Source organism: Cricetulus griseus, chromosome 5 (assembly GCF_003668045.3).
Source record: "Cricetulus griseus strain 17A/GY chromosome 5, alternate assembly CriGri-PICRH-1.0, whole genome shotgun sequence".
Classification (NCBI taxonomy): Eukaryota; Metazoa; Chordata; class Mammalia; order Rodentia; family Cricetidae; genus Cricetulus; species Cricetulus griseus.
This window is the reverse complement of record NC_048598.1, coordinates 176799821-176824863: the sequence shown is the minus strand read 5'-3', so window position 1 is coordinate 176824863 and position 25043 is coordinate 176799821. Positions and strand designations below refer to the sequence as shown.

General features: G+C 41.9%; 1 pseudogene and 2 gene segments (V, D, J or C); all 3 read right to left on the bottom strand.

Moving 5' to 3' along the window:
• Positions 1-2762: 2762 nt before the first annotated feature.
• Positions 2763-5854, bottom strand: LOC113831715 (annotated as a pseudogene).
• A 13826-nt stretch (positions 5855-19680) lies between these two features.
• On the bottom strand, positions 19681-20178 carry LOC113838207. The segment is given in 2 exon segments: positions 19681-20051; positions 20133-20178. Coding segments are annotated over 2 exon segments (417 nt in total).
• A 4284-nt stretch (positions 20179-24462) lies between these two features.
• Positions 24463-24932, bottom strand: LOC118237684. The segment is given in 2 exon segments: positions 24463-24779; positions 24887-24932. Coding segments are annotated over 2 exon segments (363 nt in total).
• Between the last annotated feature and the right edge of the window lie 111 nt (positions 24933-25043).

The window sequence follows — 25043 nt, the reverse complement described above, 5'->3', positions numbered from 1 at the left end:
CTGTGTGTCTTGCACAGTAATAGACTGAAGAGTCCTCAGATGTCAGGCTGCTGAGCTCCTTGTAGGCTGTCCTGGAGGGTTTGTCTGCAGTCAGTGTGGACACTCCCTGGAACTTCTGATGGTAGCTAGTACTGCCATCTCCAGGAAAAAATCTCCAATCCACTCCAGGCACTGTCCAAACCTCTTCTTCACCCAGCTCATAACATAGCTAGTGAAGGTGTAGCCTGAAGCCTTGCAAGACAGCTTCACTGAAGACACAGGCCTCCTCAACTCAGCCCCAGACTGCTACAGCTAGACCTGGGAGCGGACACCTGTGGAGAGAAAGGCAGAGTGGATGTCATTGCCACCTGAGTAAATGGCCCTTCCTCAAGTCTGGAACTTCAGCACTTACCTGTAGCTGCTGTCACCAGGAAGAGGATGATCCAGCTCCATCCCATGGTGAGGACCTGTGTGACTGTGGAGAGGACACTGATCATACTCTGTTGGTAGGGTGGACATCTCTGTATTTTCCAGCACAGATTTCATGATTTGCATATTCATGAGCTAAGAATTGCTTTAATTAAGGACCTACTCAAGTTTGAGGAGGTGGAGGACACCTGGATCAGGAAAAGGATGCTGATGTCCAAATCCTAACGCTGTCTGAGGAAATGCATTCTTCGTCTTAGCTCAGGGCTGTGCAGATGCTGTGGGTGAAACATCAGGACTTAAACTCTCAGTAGATTTCAGGCCTGAGAGAGTTGCTCTGCTTTGTGACAAGGTTGTCAGATTTATTTAAAAAAGATGGTGGTGATGATGATGGTGATGAATGGAAATTTCAAAATATGATACATTTTGAGAATTTACATGCTCCTGTCAGATGTATAGTACTAGTATTTGTCCTTCAAGTAGGCTACATACAAACTGAATTGACTTCTGAATTGGCCTAAAGGGAACATATCTGAGAAACATTTGCACATTGATATTTATTGCAGCACTGTCTGCAATAAATTATTGAGCTTTTCTTCACGTCTGTCAGCAGATGACTGCAGCAAGAAGACACGGTTATATGTGGGACACAATGGGAATATTTCATCTGAATGAATACAGAAATTATATCACCTTGAGGAAAATCAGCATGTCCCGAGATATCTGTATTAATTAAGATCATCTCTGAAACAGAGATATTATATGAGACTCTAAGTAGTTTATAAGTATTGAATAGGCACACAGAACCATGTATGGAAATTCCTAACAACTTATAAGTGAAACTGTCCAGCAGAATACAGCATAAAACTGATGTTTGTTCTATGATTAAATTGGAGAATATCTGACATTGTCTCCATGAGATTCCAGGATCATCACACACATCCTCATTGAAAGGAAAACATCCTGGAATGGATGATACTGAGGCAGAGTCATCACGTTTGGGTGAAGGGGCCAGAGGGTCAGAGAGATGGAATTATGGGTAGTTGTGAGCCGCCAGAGTGGGAAGCTGAGAGCCAAATCAGGTTCCGTTTAAACGTTACAAACTCTTAAGCACAGAACCAGCTGCTGGGAGTTTTCTTGGCTGTGACTTGTGCATGATTCCAAAATACATGGATTCATGCATTATATGTTTTTTGTAGATTTCAAAGTGAATGCTTAAAATACAAAAGTTCAACACTAATTTGGAGACAGTTTTAATTTTGTTTTTGCCTTTTTGACTTATTCAGTCACCTGTCCCTCTTGGCAACCTTTTGTTACCATTCTCCCCCTTTCTTCCTTCCTTGGTGTCATGTACATCCTTGTCAGACTCTGTGACATAAGAGCAGGTAGATGAGAGTGTCCTGCTCAGGAAACAGGATTGATTTCAGTTGAAAACAGCTAAGAGAAAGCAGGAGCAGGGAGAGTTCCCTGCCTGTACCGGGCTGCTGAAAACACAGCATGGTCCCCTGCAGAAGGCTTTCTCATGACCTCACATCCCCTAAAGAGAATCCAGAGGAGGCACTGGCACCTGTCCTGATGGCCCTAGTGGTCATTCACCCTCTCGGTGCTGCAGCCGTCCTGTAGTTTTCTACCTGGAGAGGCACAAAGTTTTCATTCCTTTTCTGAATAGTTGAGAAAGCTCTCTGGAAACACATCTCTATAGAGTTTACTGCTCTTTCTGTGAAACCATGTAAAACTATTTTATTTTCTCCATGCGTTCTGGGAATGATGCCAGGGCCTCCTTCTCTATGCCAGGAAGATGCTCTACCACTACTCTTCCCTGGGGGATTTTTTTTGCTTTCTTTTTTAAGACCTTACAAATTTAATACAGTGCGATACCCCTGTACAAATGGAAAAAAAATAAGTTCAACATTTCTAGACCAATATGGCTAATTTCTGTACAATGCCAACTCAACACGGTAAACTCGGATACTTTTTTCCAAAGTTGACAGCACAGCTAAAGTTTCCAAAAATTCAATATATATATATATATATATATATATATATATATATATATATATATATATATATATATATATATATATATATATATATAGACCAATAATAGCAGTATGTTATGCATTAATAGCAGCAACAGCTTTTGTAGGTTCTGCAGTGATTAAGAACGTTCATCAAAGCAAAGTCATCAATTTTAGAGGCATGAACAAATCCTAGCGTCTATAGGGTCCACAGTGTGGATATGGACTTCTGCTGCCTGGCTCCCCTGGAGCTCCCTGCCCCTGTGCATAGTAGGTGTTGCCCTATCAGTGACTTTCTTCTCACAGGAACAGCTGAACAATTCTCCAGGGATGATTACGTTATGACAGATGTGTTACAGGGTCGAAGAGAACTCTGTGCACATAAAAATGAAGGTGCAGGTCTAGATTGGCTTCATCATGTCTCTGAAGAGTAGAAAGGATTCAGATACATCAATTTCATAACCCCAGGAATGACTTCATAAAACAAAATGTCTGATTTCACTTCAGCTAACAGAGAAGTGATAAGAGCAAAGCCTTGGGGGAATTTCCAGTTGATGTTTCCCCAGCTGATTTCAGGGTCCTGGTGCCCAGGTGTTCTATAGAGAGAACCTTGTTCTCAGCCCAGACATCTGATGATCCAGAACTGTGCTTTGTATACAGTGATGACTTGAATCAAATGAGGCTCCTGATGAACTAAGGGCTGACAATTCCTTGGCAAGAAATTTGTTTCCTGAATGTTTTTGTCTCGAGTGCCAACAAAGCAAATAGTTTTTTCCAGTCCCATGGACTTCTATGTATTTTATTTTATTTTTCTCTGTTTTTTTTTAATTGCCGTACGATGTATTTTAATCCTTCCCACCCATTTCCCACAATGCTGTGCCCTCCCAGACCCTCCTCACTTCCCCTGTCCCTCCCTCCTAGTACTCCTTGTCTATTCTTCCTCCTCACTGAAGGATTGTTTCAACTGAATTAATATGGTGGTTGAAGAAGTATTTTCCCAAATCAAAGCAGAAATAGTTCATTTCACTGTGATCATCATTTGTCAATGGCAGCTGTGTGAGCCTAAGCCTCAACCCTGGTGGCAGGGAACAGAAAGTGGATTCCTTTGTTTTTCACCTTCACGCTGAAATGTTCGATGAACTGTGTTTGCGTTGAGGTCAGTAATCCCATATTCTATAGTCTGTTTGTTCACCAAAACTTCTGGACACTTGGCTGATGTTACTATAATAGTATCCAAAGAAGACTCAGACCAGGAAAAGTAGATTTTCTTTTCCTTTTCCAGATTCCTGAAACCTGCAATCATTAACTCTGAACTAACACCAACCATCTCTTTTCCCATTAATCTCTAACTCACAGGTAAACACGCCAGCTTTCCTACCTTCAGCTGAGTCAAAGAGTTCACAGCAGTGAGAATGCAGGCAACATGAAAAAGAAAACAGCAGTAAAAATCAGAAAACTGAGATAAAGGACCCTGTTGCCAATAGAAGGGAGATAAAACAGAGACCTCAGAGGACAGCACCTGGCTTGTGCACAATGGTCACTCGTCTGAGTGACCACAGTATGGAGAAACTAGAACCACCTTCAAAGGGATCATAACATGGGACATTGGGTTTGAAAAGTAATCTTGACAAGGATGCAAATTTCCACGTTAAATTTTGTGAAAATGTGAATCATCTATGTGTTAGTAGAGCATCAACACATTGGAAGCTGGGGACAGTAGATGGCTTGTTTCTCCCTCTAGGTAAGATAATAACATTTATTCATGGAAGATCTATTTTCTACTCCCCATGATGGGGAATAAATAGAAAGGTATCCAGATTATTTAAATCCTCTGTGATTTCTATCTGAACCTATCATCACTACGTCTGAAAATTGCAAACCTTTGTGGAAAAACATGGAAAATTTTATTTTCTGTTTCTTTGATCTAATAGCAAGAAGCAAATGGATGCCTTAGTTGCTGTATGGGGTCATAATGATCCACTTATTAGAAAATAAGCAAATAGTAATTGTCATAGAATAAGATGTACCAAAGATCCATAGGATATTTTTTGAGCAGCAAGGATAAACCACATATCCTGAAATGTAGTTGACATATGCTTGTTTATGAGGACACTCACGGGGAGATTCATATGACATGAGGGCATCCAGTTGTTCAGAGTAGACTCAGACCTTCTTAAGTGCTATGCTTAACTCAAACTCTTATGCATGGAGGATTTAAGTCTGAGTCCACACTGAAGTCTCCCCCTAAGCCTCTGGCACAGTTAGGCATGCCACATGGTTCAGACACAAGAAAACTTGACTATTGGAGGCATTGTTCCTGACAGTGATTCTGGGGTTGAAGTCCTAATTACAAACTGTGTCTCCAGTAGCCCATATATGGTCCCAGAGTCTTCCATGATACATTTATAAAATGTTAATTATCAGTGTAAACATGGGAGAATTTGATTAATTGATGTTTTAATAAAAATGAAAAATTTGTATTTTGTATGAAATATGCCAAATTTGCTTGGGCGTAACAACCATGACACCACTCTTTGTACCTCACCCATGAAGTCTTGATCTAAGGAAATCCCTGACCCTCCTTGTAGGGTGGATAATACAGCTACTTCCTGTCAATGCTCTAGGAAGGGCTATGACAGGAAGATGTATCTGAGGATGACGGGAATGGAGAATCGAGGGAAGAATTATTTTTTAATGGATCAAGTACTGCAATGCCAAGGCCAACTGACTTTTATAAAGAAACTCTAGAGAGACTCAGTGAAACGCAAACAAATATGACTTTACAAAAACACAGATTTCAGAATCAGAGAAAAGACCTCCTATCATCTCTGTGCTTAGGGAGTGTGAAGCAAAGGCTGAAGAAACCAGGTGTTTTTCTTTCCAGCTCTAAAGACTTAGAGATCCTGGGCTTGGTTAGGGCTGAGCACCCCCTGCTGGCCCAGAGCTCCTCTGCAGGGAGGTTTTTGTCTGGGCTCATGCTGAAGTCCCCTCACTGTGTGTCTTGCACAGTAATATGTGGCTGTGTCCTCAGTGGTCACAGAGTTCAGCTGCAGGAATAACTGGTTCTTGGATGTGTCTCTGGTGATGGAGATGCGGCTCTTGAGGGATGGGTTGTAGCCAGTGCCACCATCATAATTTATGGCCCCATCCACTCCAGCTTCTTCCCTGGGAACTGCCTGATCCAGTGCCAGCCATAACTACTGGTGGTGATCGAGAAACCAGTGACAGAGCAAGTGAGGGACAGTGACTGTGAGGGCTTCACCAGGCCAGGTCCTGACTCCTGAAGCTGGATCTGGGACAGGACACCTGCAGACAGGAAGAGTCAATTCTGTCAATCACATGTTGTCAGATCCCCTCATGAACACATGTATGAAATGGTCACACTCACCAGGAAGGGCTGTCACCAGGTACAGAAGACCCAACAGTCTCATCTTCTAGGCTATACCCCCTTATCTCAGAGGTCAGCCTCCTGTGAGAGAGATGTGAGCTCCCACAGCTCAGGAGGGGATTTAACTTATAGATAGAAGATGAATTTGCATGTGGGGAGTCAGCCTTGTCCTTATAAAAGAGGAGGGTGGATACCACTCCATTTTCTCATTACAACACAGCCATCACTGTGTCTGACTTCCTACAGACTGAGTCTGGAATAGAGAGAATGGGGACTTCAGGGATCACAGGACACACATACTGTAATGACCCCACCTCTGCTCCCTAGCACACCCTGTCACCAAATTCTTCTGCTCCAATATATTTTTTGCTTTTTTCCATTAACTTATTTGTTAATATTTTATATAATACTACTATTTAATTAATTTATTTATATTTATATTCCAATCCCAGTTCCCCCTCCCTTCTCTCCTCTTCCTCCTCCCACCCCCACCTCCCGTCTGCTCCTTGGAGTGGGAGTCTACTAAATCTTCCCATTATACATTTGAGGCAGGAACAAGGCGCCTCCCCACTACCCTGCACATCTGTGTTTTGGTTGAGCAAGTAACTGCACCATATAGAATGGGCTCCTCTAAGAAAGTTTTGCATTACAATTAGATCTTGGTCACATTCCCAATGGCCTCATGTATAATGCTAGCTGCACCAGTGTCACCTATATTAAGGGAGTCTAGTTTGGTCTTGTGCAGGTCTCCTATTTGTCAGACCTGAATCAGTAATCTTTCATTAGATAGCCCAGCTAATTCTGAATTCCTCATCATGGTCTTGACCCCTTTGTTCATATTATCACTCCTCCCTCACTTCCATTGTACACCAGGAGAATGGTCCATTGATCAGTTTTGGATTTCTGCATCTGCTTCTATCTGTTTCTGAAAGTGGGTTAATGCTTCTCTGGGGTTGACAATTGTAAAGTCTGTGTATCTTTTACTTTATGTCTGGTATCCACTAATGAGTGATTACACACTATATTTGTTTTTGTGGGTATGGGTTACCACACTCAGGCTGTTTTTATTTTTCTAGTTCTGTCCATTTGTCTGCAGATTTTAGGATATCTTTGTTTCTTACTGCTGAGTAGTATTCCATTGTGCAAATTTATCACAGTTTCTTTATCCATTCTTCCATTGAGGAGCATCTAGGTTATTACCAAGTTATGAATATTACAAATAATGCTGCTATGAACATAGTTGCAGCTTCTGTAATTTTAAGTCTCATGTCAACTCCAATCTACTATTCATACTTGGCCTTCTGAGTTCCTGGTTTCTGATGAAGAAGACCAGACTGCTCAAGGTTTCCTTCCCTTTCCAGTCATGTGATGGGTTCCCGTCTTTGCTAGAATTTTATCAAGCTGTCACGTTGCTGTAGCATATGAACCCCTACTTCTTGCTCTGTCCAGACTGTGGAATGCAGAGGAAACACCTGCTGATAGAATCAGCTGCATCCCACACTCCCTCCTCCTACTCAACTCCCAAGTCCTCCCCATCCATATAAAACATCTTGCTGTCTTTGAAAATTTGAAGGTGTTCTATATAGGCAAAGGAACTCTAGGATAAAATAAGAAATAAATAGATAAATGTATAAAATAGAATAAAGCCATATGATATCATGACACAGGAAACCTCCCAAATGCATTTGAATTGGATCCTGATGACATCTGCAGGTGGATCTGCAGCCTATGCTTAGGAGTGTTTGGTTTCCTCATAGACTCCCTTAAAAATCCCATTTTTCATTTTAAAGATACTGTAATTGGAGATAGATTCTGGATTACATGTGTACTTCTCCTTTCAACTCTAGAACCCCCTCTGGTGTCAACCCACAGAGGTCCTAATATTCCACTGTGAGATAAAGTGTATTCATGGTGAGTGAGAGAGGCTTTAAATGGAGTCATTTCCTTTTCTGTAGCATTTCCAAGAGAGGGACATAGATTCTAGGAACTAACTGGCCTTGTATCCTTCTAGAGGAGGGTTCTAACTGTCATCTGAGAATGTCTCCTAGGCCTGGTATGTGGTTAACTCAGAGGAATAATCTCTTGAGTAGATTGAGGGAACACACTTTCTTGCCCTCTGCTCTTATTCCCCATGGTCTGCATAACTAATTAATTTTGGTTTTCCCTTTTTCTGTCACACAACAAACACATTTAGCAATGTTGTTGTTCATATACACTTGATGTAATATTGGACTCTGTCCCTCTTTGTTAATTTTGACAGAACATCGTCTCCAATTGCTGATTCTCACTCCCATGTAGGGGTTGCTCTTCAGTGTTTGTAGACAGATTTATTCTGTCTTAGCAATCCTGTACAGGTCAGGAGTTTGTCCTAGGAATCTTGTGTGACTGGGATGCATCAGGGAAGCCACAAGATGGAATTCTGTGGAGGATAAAAGCTCTACTCTTCAGAAATCCAGTCTCCTCCCACAGAAGTCAGCCCTATTAACCTTGCATGGGTCCAGCAAGTTCACATATAACAGCAGCCCAACATACATACCAATATTAGTCTTTCTATTGATGGTTCTCAGAATTCACAAATTAGGGAACCCTCTTTTGTATATATCCTGACTCTGAGGTTAATATTAGACCAAGAGAGTTCTTCATGATGGTGTTGAAACTTTACTTTGCACAGATTAGAACAGATGGGCACTATACATTGGATGACAAGGAAATTCTGTCCACATTTACTGTAACAGGAGACACTTCCTGAGTATCCTGTGATCTGCTAGAGGAGGCCCAAAGGATAAGGAAGGATAAGGATGAACATTGAGAAAAATTCCAGGAGGAAAATAAATACACTGGCAGGAAAACTGACATTCCAACCAATTCTCCACCTGAGTGTGCTCATGTATGTGAGAAGAGCCAGTTCTTTTTGCTACTCACAGGGACTTGTTTATAAAACCTGTTGGCTCTCATCTGAGTTTTTTAAGTGTTAAAAGGATAAAAACCTCACTTTGTTGTTGTTGTTTTAAAGAAAATACTCAGATTGTAGCCATACTACCAATGGCAGAATTACTTCTGTTCTTGGAATTCAGCCTTCGTATAGCCAGAATGTGGGTTCTATATAAAACCAAAACAAAACCAAAAAGCATATATAAACAGAAATGATTAGAATCAGACTTGTCAAAGTAATAACAGGGAAAACCCAAAAGAGGTCCTCAGTTGCCCTTCTGCTTCTAAGAACAAAAGAAGGTGTGTGTTGGGGGTCTTCGTTTCACGCACTTTACACTGGTGTACATTCTATGTTAATCAGTGTCAACCTAGAACTTGTGACAAAGACAATCCAATTACAGGGAGCAGAAGAATGCACACAGTGCTCTCCATGTCATGGACAGGCCTCTTACGTTCCCAGCCTGGAATCACACTGCTCTGGTCCCAGTGTTATCTGAGCAGGAGCCCACTTTGTTGTCAGTGATGAAATTCCACACCCTGAGGACTCCACAGCGTGACAGTCAGCTCTAACTGTGACTCTAAATTAGTAAGAATTTTGATTCCTAATAGCAAAATATGATTCAGGGTTGGACATATCTATAAACAAAATAAAATCATGAGTTAGATTCATTATGAAAGTTAACGTGACTCCACACAAATCTATGGGAACATCTCAACAAGTATTTGAAGTGGAGCCACATATATCAAATTGAATTTTGAAAGGGATTTTTGTTTGTCCTGATATTGTTGATTTATAGTTTATTCCCATCAAGTCCAGCAACATTTCCAGTCTCCTAGATATCTGATATATATATATGATATTGTGGCACCAGAATTTGCCTTTTTTGTTTTATTGAAGAAGAATCATATCAATAGAGCTGGTCACTGATCAAGCTCTGGTCAAGTATGTTGTAATGTAGGGACATCCAAAATTAGCATCTCTTTATTCCCAACAGTCCTTTGAACTGATTAAAAGACTCTGTAAGACTGTGAAGTTACAAAGGGTCACAACAAATGATTATTCCAGAGCAAGTCCCCAGGCTGATCTTCTCTGTCATCTCAGTGCCAGGACATATTCCTGCTCCTCCAGGGTTACTGACACACTCAGGATGTGGTTACAACAGTTTTTCTTGTACAGAATACACAGTAGAGTCCTTAGATGTCAGGCTGCTGAGCTCCATGTAGGCTGTGCTGGAGGATGTGTCTGCAGTAATTATGGCCTTGCCCTTTTGAGCGTATATAGATTCACTATCTTCTGGATCAAAAGCTCCAATCCACTGCAGGCCCTGTCTAGGCCTCAGTGTTTCCCAACTCATATAGTAACCAGTGAAGTTGTAGCCTGAAGTCTTACAGGACACCTTCACTGAGGCTCCAGGCCTCAGCAGCTCAGCCCCAGCTGCAGCTGGACCTGGGAGTGGACACCTGTGGAGAGAAAGGCAGAGTGGATGTCACTGTCACCTGAGTGCATGGCCCCTCCTCAAGTCTGGAACTTGGAGCCCTTACCTGTAGCTGCTGTCACCAGGAAGAGGGTGATCCAGCTCCATCCCATGGTGAGGACCTGTGTGCTCAGTGACTGTGGAGAGAACACTGATCATGTGTTGTTGGTGGTGTGGACATCCCTGTATTTACCACATAGACTCCCATGATTTGCATATTCATGAGCAGGGTTCTTCATACATAAGGACTTAGTTCAGCTGGAGCAGGAGGAGGTAGAGGACCAGTCAGCAGGATGCTGAGGTCCAAGTTCTAATCCTGTGTGAGGAAGTAGACATTCCTGAGTCCTGTGCAGACCCTGTGAACATAATGACAGTGACTATTCTCTCAATTTAAAGATACAATGGCACCATGAGATACTTGGTCCTATTGGTGACCAAATTGGTTTCAGGTCGGGTGTAATGAATGTGATTGGAAATTTTCAGTGCTTCTAAATTGGGAGAATTTGAATTCTTCTTTCATTTTCTGCTTTTCTTAACAGCATCAGTGAGTTCACATCTGCATCAACCCTGTTGTGTCTGGAAAGCTTTGTCTCCTTGGTGTTCTCCATTCCCTCTGGAATTTATTATCTATGAGCATTCTCTTTTGCAGGGTTCCATAAGCTCTGTGGGGACAGATTTGAAGAAGACATCACATTAAATGTTCCAAGGTCTCTCACTTTTCACACATTCTCCAGTTAGTCTTTGTATTCCTGAATATTGCAGGAGGCTCTATGATAACAAATGAGTAAGACAGTGATCTATGAATAGAGGAGAATTCACTGGAGTTATTTCATTGCTAATTACTTTAGGATAACATGAATATTTGTTATTCCCCAGGTCTCACTTGTCTAATCCTAGCTTCATGGCCACCATAGTGTCAGGATTGGTTCCATCTCATGGAGGGGGTCTTAAATGTAATCTATATATTGGTTGATTCATTCCACAAGGTTTTGCACACTATGTATCCATGTGTCCCACGGGCCTGTCATGACTGTAGATCTAAGGCTGTATAGCAATTGTACCACATTTTCTTCATGTATTTTCTACTGACAGACATCTAGGATGTTTCTAATTCTGACTATTATAGAAAGAACAGCGATGAACTCAGTGTCTCTAGTAGGATGTTGAGTCTTTGGGGTGTATAGCCAAGAGTGGTGAAGTTGGATGGGGAGACAGATCTATTCCCAGCCTCCTGTGGAACAGCCACACTGATTCCCAAGTGTCTGTACACAGTGGGCGACTCTACAGGATGAGGTGCTTGGATTCAAATGACTTCTCCAGCAGATAGCAGGTAAGTCCTAAATTAAAGTTTTCAAGGACACTAACAGATGCCTTCCTTGGTGTGGGTTGTCATTATGAATGTATGTTTTCTTATTAGTTGATAAATAAAACACTGTTTGCCCATTACACAAGCAGGAAGAATAGGTGGGGTTACTAGATCAGTAGAATTCTGGGGAGAGGAAAGCAGAGAGGCCTGATAGGAGACACCATGCAACCGAGGGTGGAGTAACAGGGCTGGAAACTTTTCTGGTAAGAAAAGACCACATGGAAATATTTAACTTAATAGAAATAGGGTAATAATTAAGAGAGAGCTAGCCCTAGCCATCAGCCATCAGATTTATAATTAATGTCCCTGTGTGCTTATTTGGGGGCAGCATTGGTGGTGGGATCTGGTGGGACAGAAACCTCTGAATTCACTTCCGTGTACATCAGAGAATCTCATTCAGGCAGAGGCAGGAGGGGAAGGATCTCCTCTCTTCTGGTCAGTCCCTGACCCTAGTTGGAGAAACATAGAAGGACTCTTTATGCGTCATTGCTGTGTCAAGCAGTAAATTAGATTCATCACAGGTTTGCATAATCTCTAACATAGAATTGGCCAAGGGGATTCATGCCTGCCACATGCATTCCCCACATGATTGCTTACATATTAACCACGTGACATTCATAATGTGAATGGGAGGGTATGTCTGCTAGGGTAACTTGCAAAATTAATGTTCAGAGATAAAAATAAATCACACTGAATCAACATGTTGAGATTATAGAGTCCCATTGGTCTCCATGCTGGTTTTTACTCTCACGTTTTTGAAAACAAAATACTCTGTGGAACAATAATGACCAGCAGGAATCCAAAGTACTGTAAGAGTTGATGCTGTAGCAATGTGTGCCCATGTTCTGTAAAGACTTGATAAAGTAGAGCTGGGAACTTGGACAGGGAAGGAATGAATGTGGGACCAGAGACTGAGGTATAATCTCAGAACTTTCCTCAATTAACATTGAGTTGATGAATGCGATGTGTGAAATGTAATTTAGCAATACATTTGTCCAACTTATAGGAATCATACTTACAAGACAGTGCATTCTGCTATAAAAATGTCTTCTATTCTAAGGTATGGTATCTTCTGCTGGACAACATGGCCAGAGTCAACAATTTACCTGAGGTCACTAAAGATTTGACTTAACGAGTTTTTATTTGCCCAGATGTTGATTTGGAATTGACAGGTTAAATGTGTATTATAATTTATTGTCAACTCTTGCTCCAAAAGTTCTCATCACTCAAATACAGATATATTTCATCATAATTCATAATCACAGTTTTCAGTTTTACTGTTTTATTAAAGAAACTTGAAAATTGAAGCAGTCACTGGTCAAGATTCTGTCAGGATATGGAGTACTCTAGAGGATGGTAAGTCAACACCACTTCATATTTAGATGTCCTTTGCAAAGTTAATAAAAATCAATATAGGTCTTTGAGGAGAAGACAGACAAAAGGGCACTCAGATAGTTTATTTCTGAGGGAGTCTCCATGTTCTCCTGGTGACTAGTTTGGGTTCAGGTGGTGGTGATAATTGTGCCTGGCTATTTCCAAAGCTCCTAAATTAGGAGAATTTGTATTCTTCTTTCATGGAGAAACACTATGTGCTTTTTCAGCAGGTGGTATCAGTGTGTTTCCTCTGTGTGTGTGTGTGTGTGTGTGTGTGTGTGTGTGTGTGTGTGTGTGTGTGTGTGTGTGTTTAATCCTTTACTTTCTTGTCTAAGTGTTTCCTTTCTTATAGAGATCAACATAGGTTGTTTAATGAGTGTAAGGAGGTAGTAAAGATCAGGGAGGAATTGGGCAGTGAAATTGTGATCTGAAAATTTTATATGTAAAAATGTTTTTCAAATATCAAAGATAAAGAAATCTTCATAAAACAAACAAGAAAATAGAACTGCAATATTTAACAAAGTGTTTATACTGTGTTTGAATACTGAAGACTACTTTGCAACTGCAATAGGCGTTGTTCAGGAAACAGACTTTTAAAAGGAGTCCGAAGAGACTATGGAGTCCCCTCCTCCTGTCATCTCGTTTCTGTCCTGCTGATTTTTGGCTCCATTTGACCCCTGCTGGTCATGGTTGACATTCAAATTTCACTGTGTAGCTTGAGCAGTGACACATTCATGCTCCTTCAGTGTTCACAGAGCTCTGCTTCAGGAAAAAGGGGCTCTTGTTTTCCAGGAAGCACTGAATGGCTGTGACAGAGATTGATTGTAAGTGATGCCTCTGTCATTGCTAATGTTCCTCCCACACCAGCGTCTTCCCTGCTGGCATTTGGATCCAGGTCATCACTCCACACTGCTACTGCAGAGTGACGACAGAGAATCACAGCATGCTAAGTCATTGACCCTTTGAAAATTAGTCATCCTGTTATTGGTGGACCCATCACAGTTTGAATGGAATCATGGAGTTGGTCTAGTCTGGCTGCCTTGAGAGGCACATGCTAGAGTTGTTCAGGTTAGGGTCTTTGGTTCATGTGGCACTGTGTGCATCCCAGTTTCTGGTAAACCAAGGCACTCCCTCGGTCAGAGGAGCTTTCAGGCCACCTCTGCTCTGATAAAGCACGGGTCACTACTATGTATCATAAAGCAGGTCCACATATGAGTGAGCACATATCATGCTTGTCTGTTTGTGATTGGGTTACCTCGCTCAGAATGGTTTCTTTGAGTTCCATCCATTTTCCTGCAAATTTCAAGATTCCATTGTTTTTTTTTCTGCTGAGTAGTACTACATTGTGTAAATGTACCACATTTTCTCTATCCATTCTTCAGTTGAGGGGCATCTAGGCTGCTTCCAGTTTCTGGCTATTACAAACGATGCTGCTATGAACGGTTAAACAGATGTCATTGTTATATGAAATGTGCTTCTTTTGGGTATATGCCTAGGAGTGGATTTGCTGGATCTTGTGATAGACTCATTCCCATTTTCTTGAGGAGTCGCTATACTGATTTCCAAAGTGGCTGTACAAGTTTGCACTCCCACCAGCAGTGGAGGAGTGTGTCCCTTTCTCCACATCCTCTCCAGCATAAACTGTCATTGATATTTTTGATTTTAGCCATTCTGAGAGGAGTAAGATGGTATCTCAGAGTCGTTTTTGAATTTCCCTAATGGCTGAGGATGTTGAACACTCTCTTATGTGTCTTTAGCCGTTTTAATCTGTGATAGATGAAGTATAAAGACCTCACTCAGCATTTGATCCTGGTCATCACCAGAGTCATTTCTGCTATCCGAGGTGAGATATTTCCATGTAATTCACGTTAGACTGCGTGGTGTGTATATTGTAAATTGTGGCAGAAGAGAACTCTGTGATCACAGATTTCACAGACTGTAAACACAGAGAGCATCCTGAGAAATCAGTTGATGGGATGACAGCTGTGACCACATAAACCAGCACTCAGTCATGTCTGCACCTGTTCCTGCCCTGTCCCTCCCTCCATGTGTGACCTGCGCCCCCTGCTGGTCCTGAGCGCTCCTGCAGGGAGGTTTGTGTCAGGGTCACACTGAAGTCCTCTCACTGTGTCACTTGCACAGTAATAAATGCCAGTGTCTTCGGTTCTTAAGTTGTCCATTTGCAGATAGAGGCTGCTTTTGGAGTCATCTCTTGAGATGGTGAATCTGCCTCTCACAGACTCCCCATAGTGTGTTTCATAGTTATTAGGTTTGTGTTTAATTACACCAACCCACTCCAGCCCCTTGCCTGGAGCCTGGCAGACCCAGTTCATCCAGTGGTCACTGGAGGTGAATCCAGAGGCTGCACAGGAGAGTTTCAGGGACTTTCCAGGCTGCACCAAGCTTCCCCCAGACTCCACCAGCTGCATCTCACACTGGACACCTGTGAAAAGAGAATTTATTGTGTGAGTAAACTCTCACAAATGTCCACTGTCCCTCTCACTCCTGTCCACTCACACAGTATCTCTCCTTATGTATAAATTATCTTTGAACAGAACCACATGGAAAACCCAGCTCAGTCTCAATTCCATGCTGACTGTTGACTGTTTAGTGATGACCACAGAATTGGAGGACCTGTGAGTCCAGAGCTGGGTGTCACTGTCAGAGCTGTGGGGTCAGGGCTGGTTTTCATTGGCAGAGGAGAACAAAATTTGCATGTCTTCCTGCTATATCATTAGCTGAGGGATGTGAGTCTTACTTGAGACAGTTTATGGTCCAAATGTCTTTGATGAAACATGGACCAAAGTGGCATTTAGAGCATCAATGTGTCACTTAGCGTCCTGGGGACAGAGCTCAGCTGGTAGAGTGTTTTCCATGCCTGATGCTCTGTGTTCATCCCCAGCCCTGCATGATGGGCAAGTATTGGAGCAGGGGAATCATAGTTTTGACTTGTGATTTGTTTATATGAAACTGTCAGAAAAGAACAGAGATGGCAAAAGAATGAAATAAAAGATTATTTATTTGGAATGAGTTTATGGTTTTATATTTAAATATAGGTTTTTAGTCTGTATTATGCTTTGTATTTGTAAACTCCTTTCTTGTTTTGCATAGATTATTGAATAATGTCATAGGAAATTAATATATAAAACTAAAATAGAAAAACATAAGAAATTGGCCTGGTGTTGGTGGTGCACACCTTTAATCCCAGCACTGAGGAGGCAGAGGCAGGCAGATCTCTCTGAGTTCGAGGCCATCCACGTCTTCAGAGCAAGTACCAGGATAGGCTCCAAAGCCACAGAGAATCCCTGTCTCGAAAAACCAAAAAATATATAAGAGATTTTATATAAGGTTCAGTTAATAATGAATGATTACATTAAATTGAGTAAGATAACCCTACTGAAACCACAACTCATTGCTACTGTATATCCTGTGTAAATCTCTAAAATTGATTGTCAAATAATGAAACAGCACACACACACACACACTATATCATATATTACATATTATATATTATATATTATATATTATGTATAATAAGACTATTCTTTGACCAATGGTAAAAGTGCTTTTTGAATACCTGTGTTCATGATTTAGCTCCACCAGGACTGACCAACCCCATCTACCATATAGACCAGCTCTTTCCCATCACAAAGGTGTAGACAGCTCTTCTGTGACCTCCCTAAAACACCCAGGGGGACTCGTTCCTTCCAGCCACTTCCTTCTGCTCTTGGGAGCCTCAGTGATGTGTCTTTCACCAACAGCTAGGCCTGCTCTTTCCCACAGAGAAGATCCTCCTGGTCCCTGAGGGACTGGCCTGTGCTGCACCACCAGGTCCTGCAGCTCCTACCTTTCCACAGTAAACTCTCTTCCTGTGACTTTCCTCCCCTGCCATCATGCTGTCTTTGCTCCTTCCCACATCTTAGGCAGTCTTCACCATGGTCTTGATTCTCGACACTGCTGGGCAGACATTGATTTACTTAGCATGCTTAGGCCTTCTAATCCTCTAGGTTCTTGCTTCTCATCATTGCCAGACTTCTTGGGTTTTGCAGAAACTTTCCTCCCCATGCCTTCACTATTTTTAAACATTTCCAAAGCACCAAAATTACCATGTCTATGAGTGACAAATTTGGAGAAAAATCTGAAGCCTCCACTCTAAGGTCTGGCTCTGATGTTTCTCCATCTCTGCAGTCCTGACCCTCCCTAGGACATGACACTCTATAGTGATCATGGGGGAGACTCAGCATGGAGAGCCTTGAAGTTGCCTTTCCATGAGACAAGATTGGCAGGCTCTAGCTTCCCAATAGAGAAATTAATTCTTTAATGAACTGAAATGTCTTCAAAATTATTGAGAGAGTTTTGACTTGTGACATTTCTGATATTGTAGCACTCACAGGAGAGTGACACAAATCTAGGAACTAACTGATCTTGTGTCCTTCTAGGGGAGGGTTCTAACTGCCATAGGAGATGGTCTCCTGGGCCTTGTATGTGGTTAACTGAGAGGAATAAACTGTGAGTAGAGTCAGGAAACATCTTGTCTGACCCCTCTGCATTTACTCCCCAGGCTCTACATAACTGATTTATTTTGTTTTTATCTTTTTGATGCCTCATTGTAAAAATACTTAGCAATGTTATTGCTCATGTGGACTTGATTTAATTGTAAATCATAATGGTATTTCAGACTGTGTTCCTGTGTGTTTTCTTTGATAGAACAAGGTCTCCAATTGATTAATATCACTCCTCCATATGGATTGCTGTGAAAAGTTTGTAGACAGATTTATACTTTCTCGGCAATACTGTACAGGTCAGGATAATTGTCCTGGGAATCTTGTTTGACTGGGAAGAATCATGACAGTAATAAGATGGAGTTTGTAGAGAATGGAAGCTTTGTTTATTCTTGAGACATCCAGTCTGTCTCCACAGAAGTCAGCCCTATGCACTTTGCCCGAGTCCCGCTGGTTCACATCTAACAACAATCCAGCATTCATGTTACTATTAATTTTTCTGTTGACAGTTCCCCAGAATTCACACCTAAGGGAACCCCTCTTTCCTTTCTATCCTGACTTTGCGATTTGTATCTGAGCAAAAGATTTCATGATGGTGTCCAACCTTTATGCTGCTATAAGACATTGGGAGGACAGTGGGCTTTGGAGGACAAGAAATTTCTGCAATAAAAATTGACAGATTGTAGGCACGCTATCAATGGAAGAATTATTTTTTCCTGATATTCAGCCCTTGCAGAGCCAAGGTATGTGTGTTCTCCTAATTAAAACAGAACAAAATAAAAAATAGCCTAATAGACAGAATTGCTTATATACAGATATGTAAAAGTTATAGCAGAGTCAAAAGTCAGTAGAGGTCATAGATGTGATTGACACCTCTAAAACCAAAAATCTCTCTCAGCCTCTCTCTGTGTCTCCCTCTCTCTCTCTCTCTCTCTCTCTCTCTCTCTCTCTCTCTCTCTCTCTGTGTGTGTGTGTGTGTGTGTGTGTGTGCTTGTGTTTGTGTGTGTGTGTGTGTGTCTGTGTGTGTGTCTGTGTGTCTGTGTGTGTGTCTGTGTGTGTGTGTCTGTGTGTGTGTGTGTGTGTGTGTGTTGTGTGGAGGTGCTGGGGTTATCCTGTGTCATACACTGACTTCCAGTCATTGTCAGTCAGTGTCAATCTAAACTTGTTGCAGAGACAATCCAATTTCAGGAAACAGGCAATGATCACCCAGGGCTCCTGATGACATCAAGGCCTGTCCCATCATCAGGTCAGGATCCCCTGCTCTGGCCCAGTGTTATGTGAGCAGGAGCCCAGAATGCTGAGAGAGTAACAGACTCTATACCAGAGGACTCCACAGTGTGACATTCGGGTCATCTTCATCTCTAAATTGAAAAAAAAAATGTGATTACTACTAACAAAGAAATCCAGGATTAGACTTACTTATAAATTAGCATATAGAATTGTAATCATGAGGAAAGGTAAAGTGACTCCCCACAAATCTTAGGTAACAACTTCTACTAAAGTATTTGCTGTACTGTTAAGTACATCAAACTGAATTTTGACATGTGTTTTTGTTTGTTCTGATATTGCTGATCTATTTTCCTAGTCAAATTCTTATTATAGCATAATTCCAGCTACTTTATCAACAGTTCTAATCTCTTTGATTTAAATCACACACACACACACACACGCTCTCTCTCATTCTCTCTCTCTCTCTCTCTTGCTAGCTCTTTCTCACATACACACACACACATGCACACACACATACTCACACACACTTGCACACATACACACAGCACACATGCACTTGCCCACACAGATGTGCACACACATGCACACAGCACACATGTACATGCACACACGCATGTTTACACACATTCACACACACACACTCACACACACATGCACACACACACACACACACACAAACACACACAAACACATATACACACACATGCACACACACCCCGCATGGCACAAACACACTCATGTCATAATATACTGTCACAGCTCCTTATATTTGTTTCATTAAGGACGCATGTCCATGGAGGTGGTCACTGATAAAGATCTCCTCAAGGTCTGGTGAACCGCAGTGCACACTCAATGAGCAACACTTCATTCTCAGATGTCACTTGGAAAAATTGAAAAACCTCCTACAGGACAGTTAGGAGGAGGCAGAAACAGGTCTTTCAGGCTGAACGTTTCTGAGTAAGTCCCAGGCTGATGTTTTGTGTCATCTCAGTCACAGGACAGCTTCCTGCTCCTCCAGGGTTTCTGACACACTCAGGATGTGGTTGCAACACTGTGTCTCTCCCAAGTAATAGACTGCAGAGTCCTCAGATGTCAGGCTGCTGAGCTCCATGTAGGCTGTGCTAGAGGATTTGTCTGCAGTCAGTGTGTCCTTCCCCTTGAACTTCTGGTTGTACTGCGTATCACCATTATCAGGATAAACATATCCAATCCACTCCAGGCCCTGTCCAGGCTTTTGCTTCACCCCGAACATATAATTACAAGAGAAGGTACAGCCTGAAGCCTTGCAGGACACCTTCGCTGAGGCTCCAGGCTTCACCAGCTCAGCCCCAGACTGCTGCAGCTGGACCTTGGAGTGGACACCTGTGGATAGAAGGGCAGAGTGGATGTCACTGTCACCTGAGTGCATGGCACCTCCTCAAGTCTGGAACTTAGAACCCTCACCTGTAGCTGCTGTCACCAGGAAGAGGATGATCCAGCTCCATCCCATGGTGAGGACCTGTGTGCTCAGTGACTGTGGAGAGGACACTGATCATACGTTGTTGGTGATGTGGACATCCCTGTATTTACCACATAGACTCCTATGATTTGCATATTCATGATCAGGGTGCTTCTTAGATAAGAACCTAGTTCACCTGGAAAAGAAGGTGGTGGAAGACACCTGGGTCAGTCAGCAGGATGCTGAGGTCTAAATCCTCATTCTGTCTGAGGAAGCAATCATTCCTGAGACCTGTGCAGACCCTGTGGAAATAACATCAAAGCCTCATCCCTCAATTTACAAATAGAATCCCAACCTGAGAAATTATTTCATTTCCCTGACAAATTCACAGGTGTTGGTAGTGTTGAGGAAAATTGTTAATGGAAATTACAAAACCTCCTAAATTGGGAGAAATTTCACTCTTTCATCTGTAAGATATTAATGTTTTATTTTCAGCATATTGCAGTTGTCTGTTACTGGTGAATATTTTTCCTTTTCTAAATGCCTTTCTTTTTGTATATTATTTTGCTTTCACTAGAAAAAGGCTTTAGGGCTATGGTAGGAATATGGAAAATATCTGAGAGGATTGGGCATAGAATTTCATCAGAATATTTTTCATGAAAAAAATGTTTTACAAAAATCCAAAATAAATAAATATTTTTATAAACTGAGAAAATACAAATCTATGCAATATTTAACAATGAATTTTTACTTTGTTTGAAAATTCTTGACTTCACATATCAGCTGTATCGGGTGTTGTTCAGCTGATAGTCTTTAAGAAGGGAATCCACAGATGCTCTGGAGTCCCTCCAATCATCATCTGATTTCCATCCTAGTGATTAATTTCTCCATTGTGCCCCCTGCTTTCCTTATAATTCTAACACTCTTATCATTCTGATTTAAAAAAAAATTAACTTGTCACAGTCTCAGTCATGCTGTGGCCTCTCCATCCTGGCCTGTTTAAAACTCTGTTCTCACTGACCATAATCAGGAGACCCTGGCTGGTGCTATTATGGTTTGTATCAACTGGACTCATATAGTTGTTGAATTATTTGCCCAAATAAAAGCAGAAATAGGTCATCTCACATTCATTAAATATTGCTCAAGAATTTGTGTCTTTTATTCAGTATATCCAAGAGATACTGAATAACTAATCTACAGACTCCCCGTGTAAAGATTCTGTCCAGTCCTCAGGTTCACTATGATCACCATATGTCACTGGCTGCCGTGTGGCCTGACCTCTCCCTGGTTTAGGGAACAAACAGTGGATATCTTGGTTTTCACCTTCACACAGAACTGTTCAATGAGGTGTGATTATCTGGATCTCAGTAATCCCACATTCAATAGTCTGTTTCTTCACCAAAATTCTTAACACATGGCTGAGGTCACTATCATAGTATCCAGAGAAGGCTAAGGTCTGGAAAAGTAGACTTTCTTTTCATTTTCCAGATTCTTCAAAACAGTAATCCTTAACCCTGAACCAACACCAACCATCACTTCTCCCATTGATCTTCCCTAACTCACAGGTAAACACTCCAGCTTTCCTACCTTCAGCTGAGTAAGAGATCACAGCAGTGAGCATGCAGGCAATGTGAACAGGAAAACACTAGCAGAAAACTGTGATGAGGACCTCTGTGGCCAATGGAAGGGAGTTAGAGAGAGACTGTAGGTGACATCATCTGGCATGAGGCCAACAATTAATGCAGATCACAATGGAGTGAGAACTAGTGTGAAAAACAGATTGCTTATTAGGAAGTACTCAGACTACAGAGCCAGTCCTTTAACACAAGGCAGGAGAGGGAACAGAGAGCAGCATGCATGTGACCCTCATATTTAAAGCCTTGCTATATCACTCTGACCACGCCCAAGTGTGGGTGGTCAGCGTCACCTGTGCCAGCCTTCAAGCGGGTGTGGCCAGCATTTCCCCCAATGGTCACTCAGACATTTCCACAAGCTGAAGGTACAGAAAAAATCTTCAAAGGCATCACTACATGGGACACTGAGTCAGAAAGTAATCTTTACAAGGATGCAAATCTCAAACAATAATTGTGTGAAAAATAATAACCATGTGTGCCCTATTACAGACACTCACATGTTGGAAGCCTGAAATATAGACCACTTGTTGTTCCACCAACTGTGTAGAATAACATTAATCATGGAAGCTCTGGCTACTCCTCAACCTGTGATAAAATAAAGAGAATGGGCCGGGTGTTGGTGGCGCGCGCCTTGAATCCCAGCACTCGGGAGGCAGAGGCAGGCGGATCTCCGTGAGTTTGAGTCCAGCCTGATCTCCAGAGCCAGTGCCAGGATAGGCTCCAAAGCTACATAGAGAAACCCTGTCTCGAAAAACCAATAAATAAATAAATAAATAAATTACGAGAATGGTTTTCAGATGATTTAGAATTCCCTTAGATTTTCAATTGAGCTAATAACCATTACCAACTATTAGAATGACAGATTCATTGAAAGATATGGAAAAGTTTATTCTTATGTTTATTTCATCATATATAATGTGCCAAATGGATGCTTTAGATTCCCTATGGGTAAAAATTGATACACTTATTAGAAACCAAACAAATAGTAGTTATAGAATGTGACATTGCAGGGGGCCTCTAAAGTATTGTTAGAGCAGGAAGGGGAAGCCACTTATTCCAACATCTAAACAGCTGTAAGCCTGTTTGTGAGAAACCACATGGGACAGTCCCCAACCTCCTATACTCCAAGGGATGTCTGCTAGTTCCCAGCAGCCTCAGTAGTACTTCATTGTCTCTACTGGTCTTGAGCACAGGGAGGATTGTGTCTGTGTTTACACTGAAGTTTCCTTCCTATGTCCTTGCAAAGTAAGACATGGCAGGTGGTTCAGATTTTAATTATTGGCTCTTGGAGATATCCCTATTAATATTGGTTTCAATGAGAAGTTGTGTCTTGAAAAATCCATACAATAATACCTATAGATATTTACTTGGCTGATTGGATGTGTATCCATTTCTTCATTCCTGCAAATCTCATATTTGTGTCTTGTTTATTTATTCCTGATCCTTGGGCTGTGAGTATTTGAGATACAGTTTTTTCATAGCAATGGAGACGCCGCTGTCAACTGTAGGCCATAAGGGCTCCCAAGAAATACATACAGTGCTTCCTTGTCTGTGATTCTATGAGAACCACAGGGATATTGTCCAGACTATGCCTCCTCTTACTTGGAGAAAGTGAGTCAATAAGGAAGGCTTAAAGGTTCTTCACATTCAAGGCATTGTCATTCTGCCTCTCTGCTGTCTGCTTGTGGATCAAACCTTGAGCCATCAATGTCTGCTTCAGCCACTCAGTCTTTAGTTTGTGAACCATGGACTGGAATATTGGAAACAATAATCCCAACTAAGTTGTTTCTTTCCTTACTTGTTTCTTTCATCACAGTTGGTCTTGCTGTTTTGTCACAGCTACAAAAAAGTTACTAAGAGAAACTTTCTCAGTTTTTTACACAGTGAGAGGAACTTGGAGAACAGAGCTGGAATTTCTGTGGCTCTTAGAGAAATGAGCTGGCTCTGTCAATGCTAATGTGACACCCCCAGACCCAAAGTGATCTCTGTGAGATTTACATAAAATGCCCAATTGTGTGTGAGAGATTTTCTAGGTGAGTAGATTTCACTTCTCATGAACATTATCATGTGATCAGATGCAGATGTTCAATACCTTCCTGGGTGTGTAATCCTGTATTCAGGTCAATTAGAAGACAATAAACCATCCTTGAAATGCCATCTCCACACAGACACTGAACTAACATTCCTGAAGGACAAGTTTATAAAAATCTCATGATGAGCAGAGATGAAATTCATGGATAAATAAACTGAATTAGCTAAAAGCACAGCTGTATCATGTCTGAACCTGATGTGCACCATTGTCAGGGAGGGAGGGGACGTTTGAGCCTTGGAAGCATTTGTGCACCGTAATGGGCCCATTCTTACCCGTGTTTTCCCCTTAAATATAAATGCTACTCTAATAAGGAAATCTGACTGAGGATCTGCTTGAATCTGAGAAAAAAAAAGACACAGGAGCATCCATGTTTCTTATATAACAGCAGAAACACAGGAGATGTATTGAGGACAACAGTTACCCAGAGCACAAATATTTAGAGAGACTTTCTTGGAAACTAGAAGATGGAAGGAGCCTAAGCTGCTGAGAAGATTGCTCAGTTACATCTTTATAGTCTGTGGGATGAACCCGTGTTCAGTTTGTGCTGTTCGCCCCCTGGTGGCCGTGAGAGGCCTCACAGTGAGGTTTATGTCTGGGTTCACATTGAGATCACTCACTGTGTCTAACACAGTAGTAAGTGGCAGTGTCCTCAGACTTCACACTGTTCATTTGCAGGTACAGAGTGTTCTTGGCATTGTCTCTGGAGATGGTGAACCGGCCCTTCACGGATGGTGCATAGTATGTGGTACCTCTATCTTGATTAATATTTCCAACCCACACCAGCCCCTTGCCAGGAGCCTGGCGAAACCAGTTCATCCAGTAGTCACTGAAGGTGAATCCAGAGGCTACACAGGAGAGTTTCAGGGACCCCCCAGGCTTCACCAGGCCACCCCCAGACTCCACCAGCTTCACTTCACACTGAACACCTGAAAACACACAAAATATCCTGATCAAGAAATCATCACACATGTCCACTGTCCCTCAGATTAATGTCCACTCACACAGTCAGCATCTACAGCCCTCCATAAATTACCTTTTAAAAGAGCAACAAGGAAAATGCAGCTCAGCCCCAACTCCATGCTGATCCCTGAGTGAAGTCTTGGGATCCACAGCTGACCTTCTCTGCCTGAGCTGTAAGGTCAGGTCTGGGCTGCTTTTCATGAGCAGAGAGAGGGCCCATTTGCATGTCT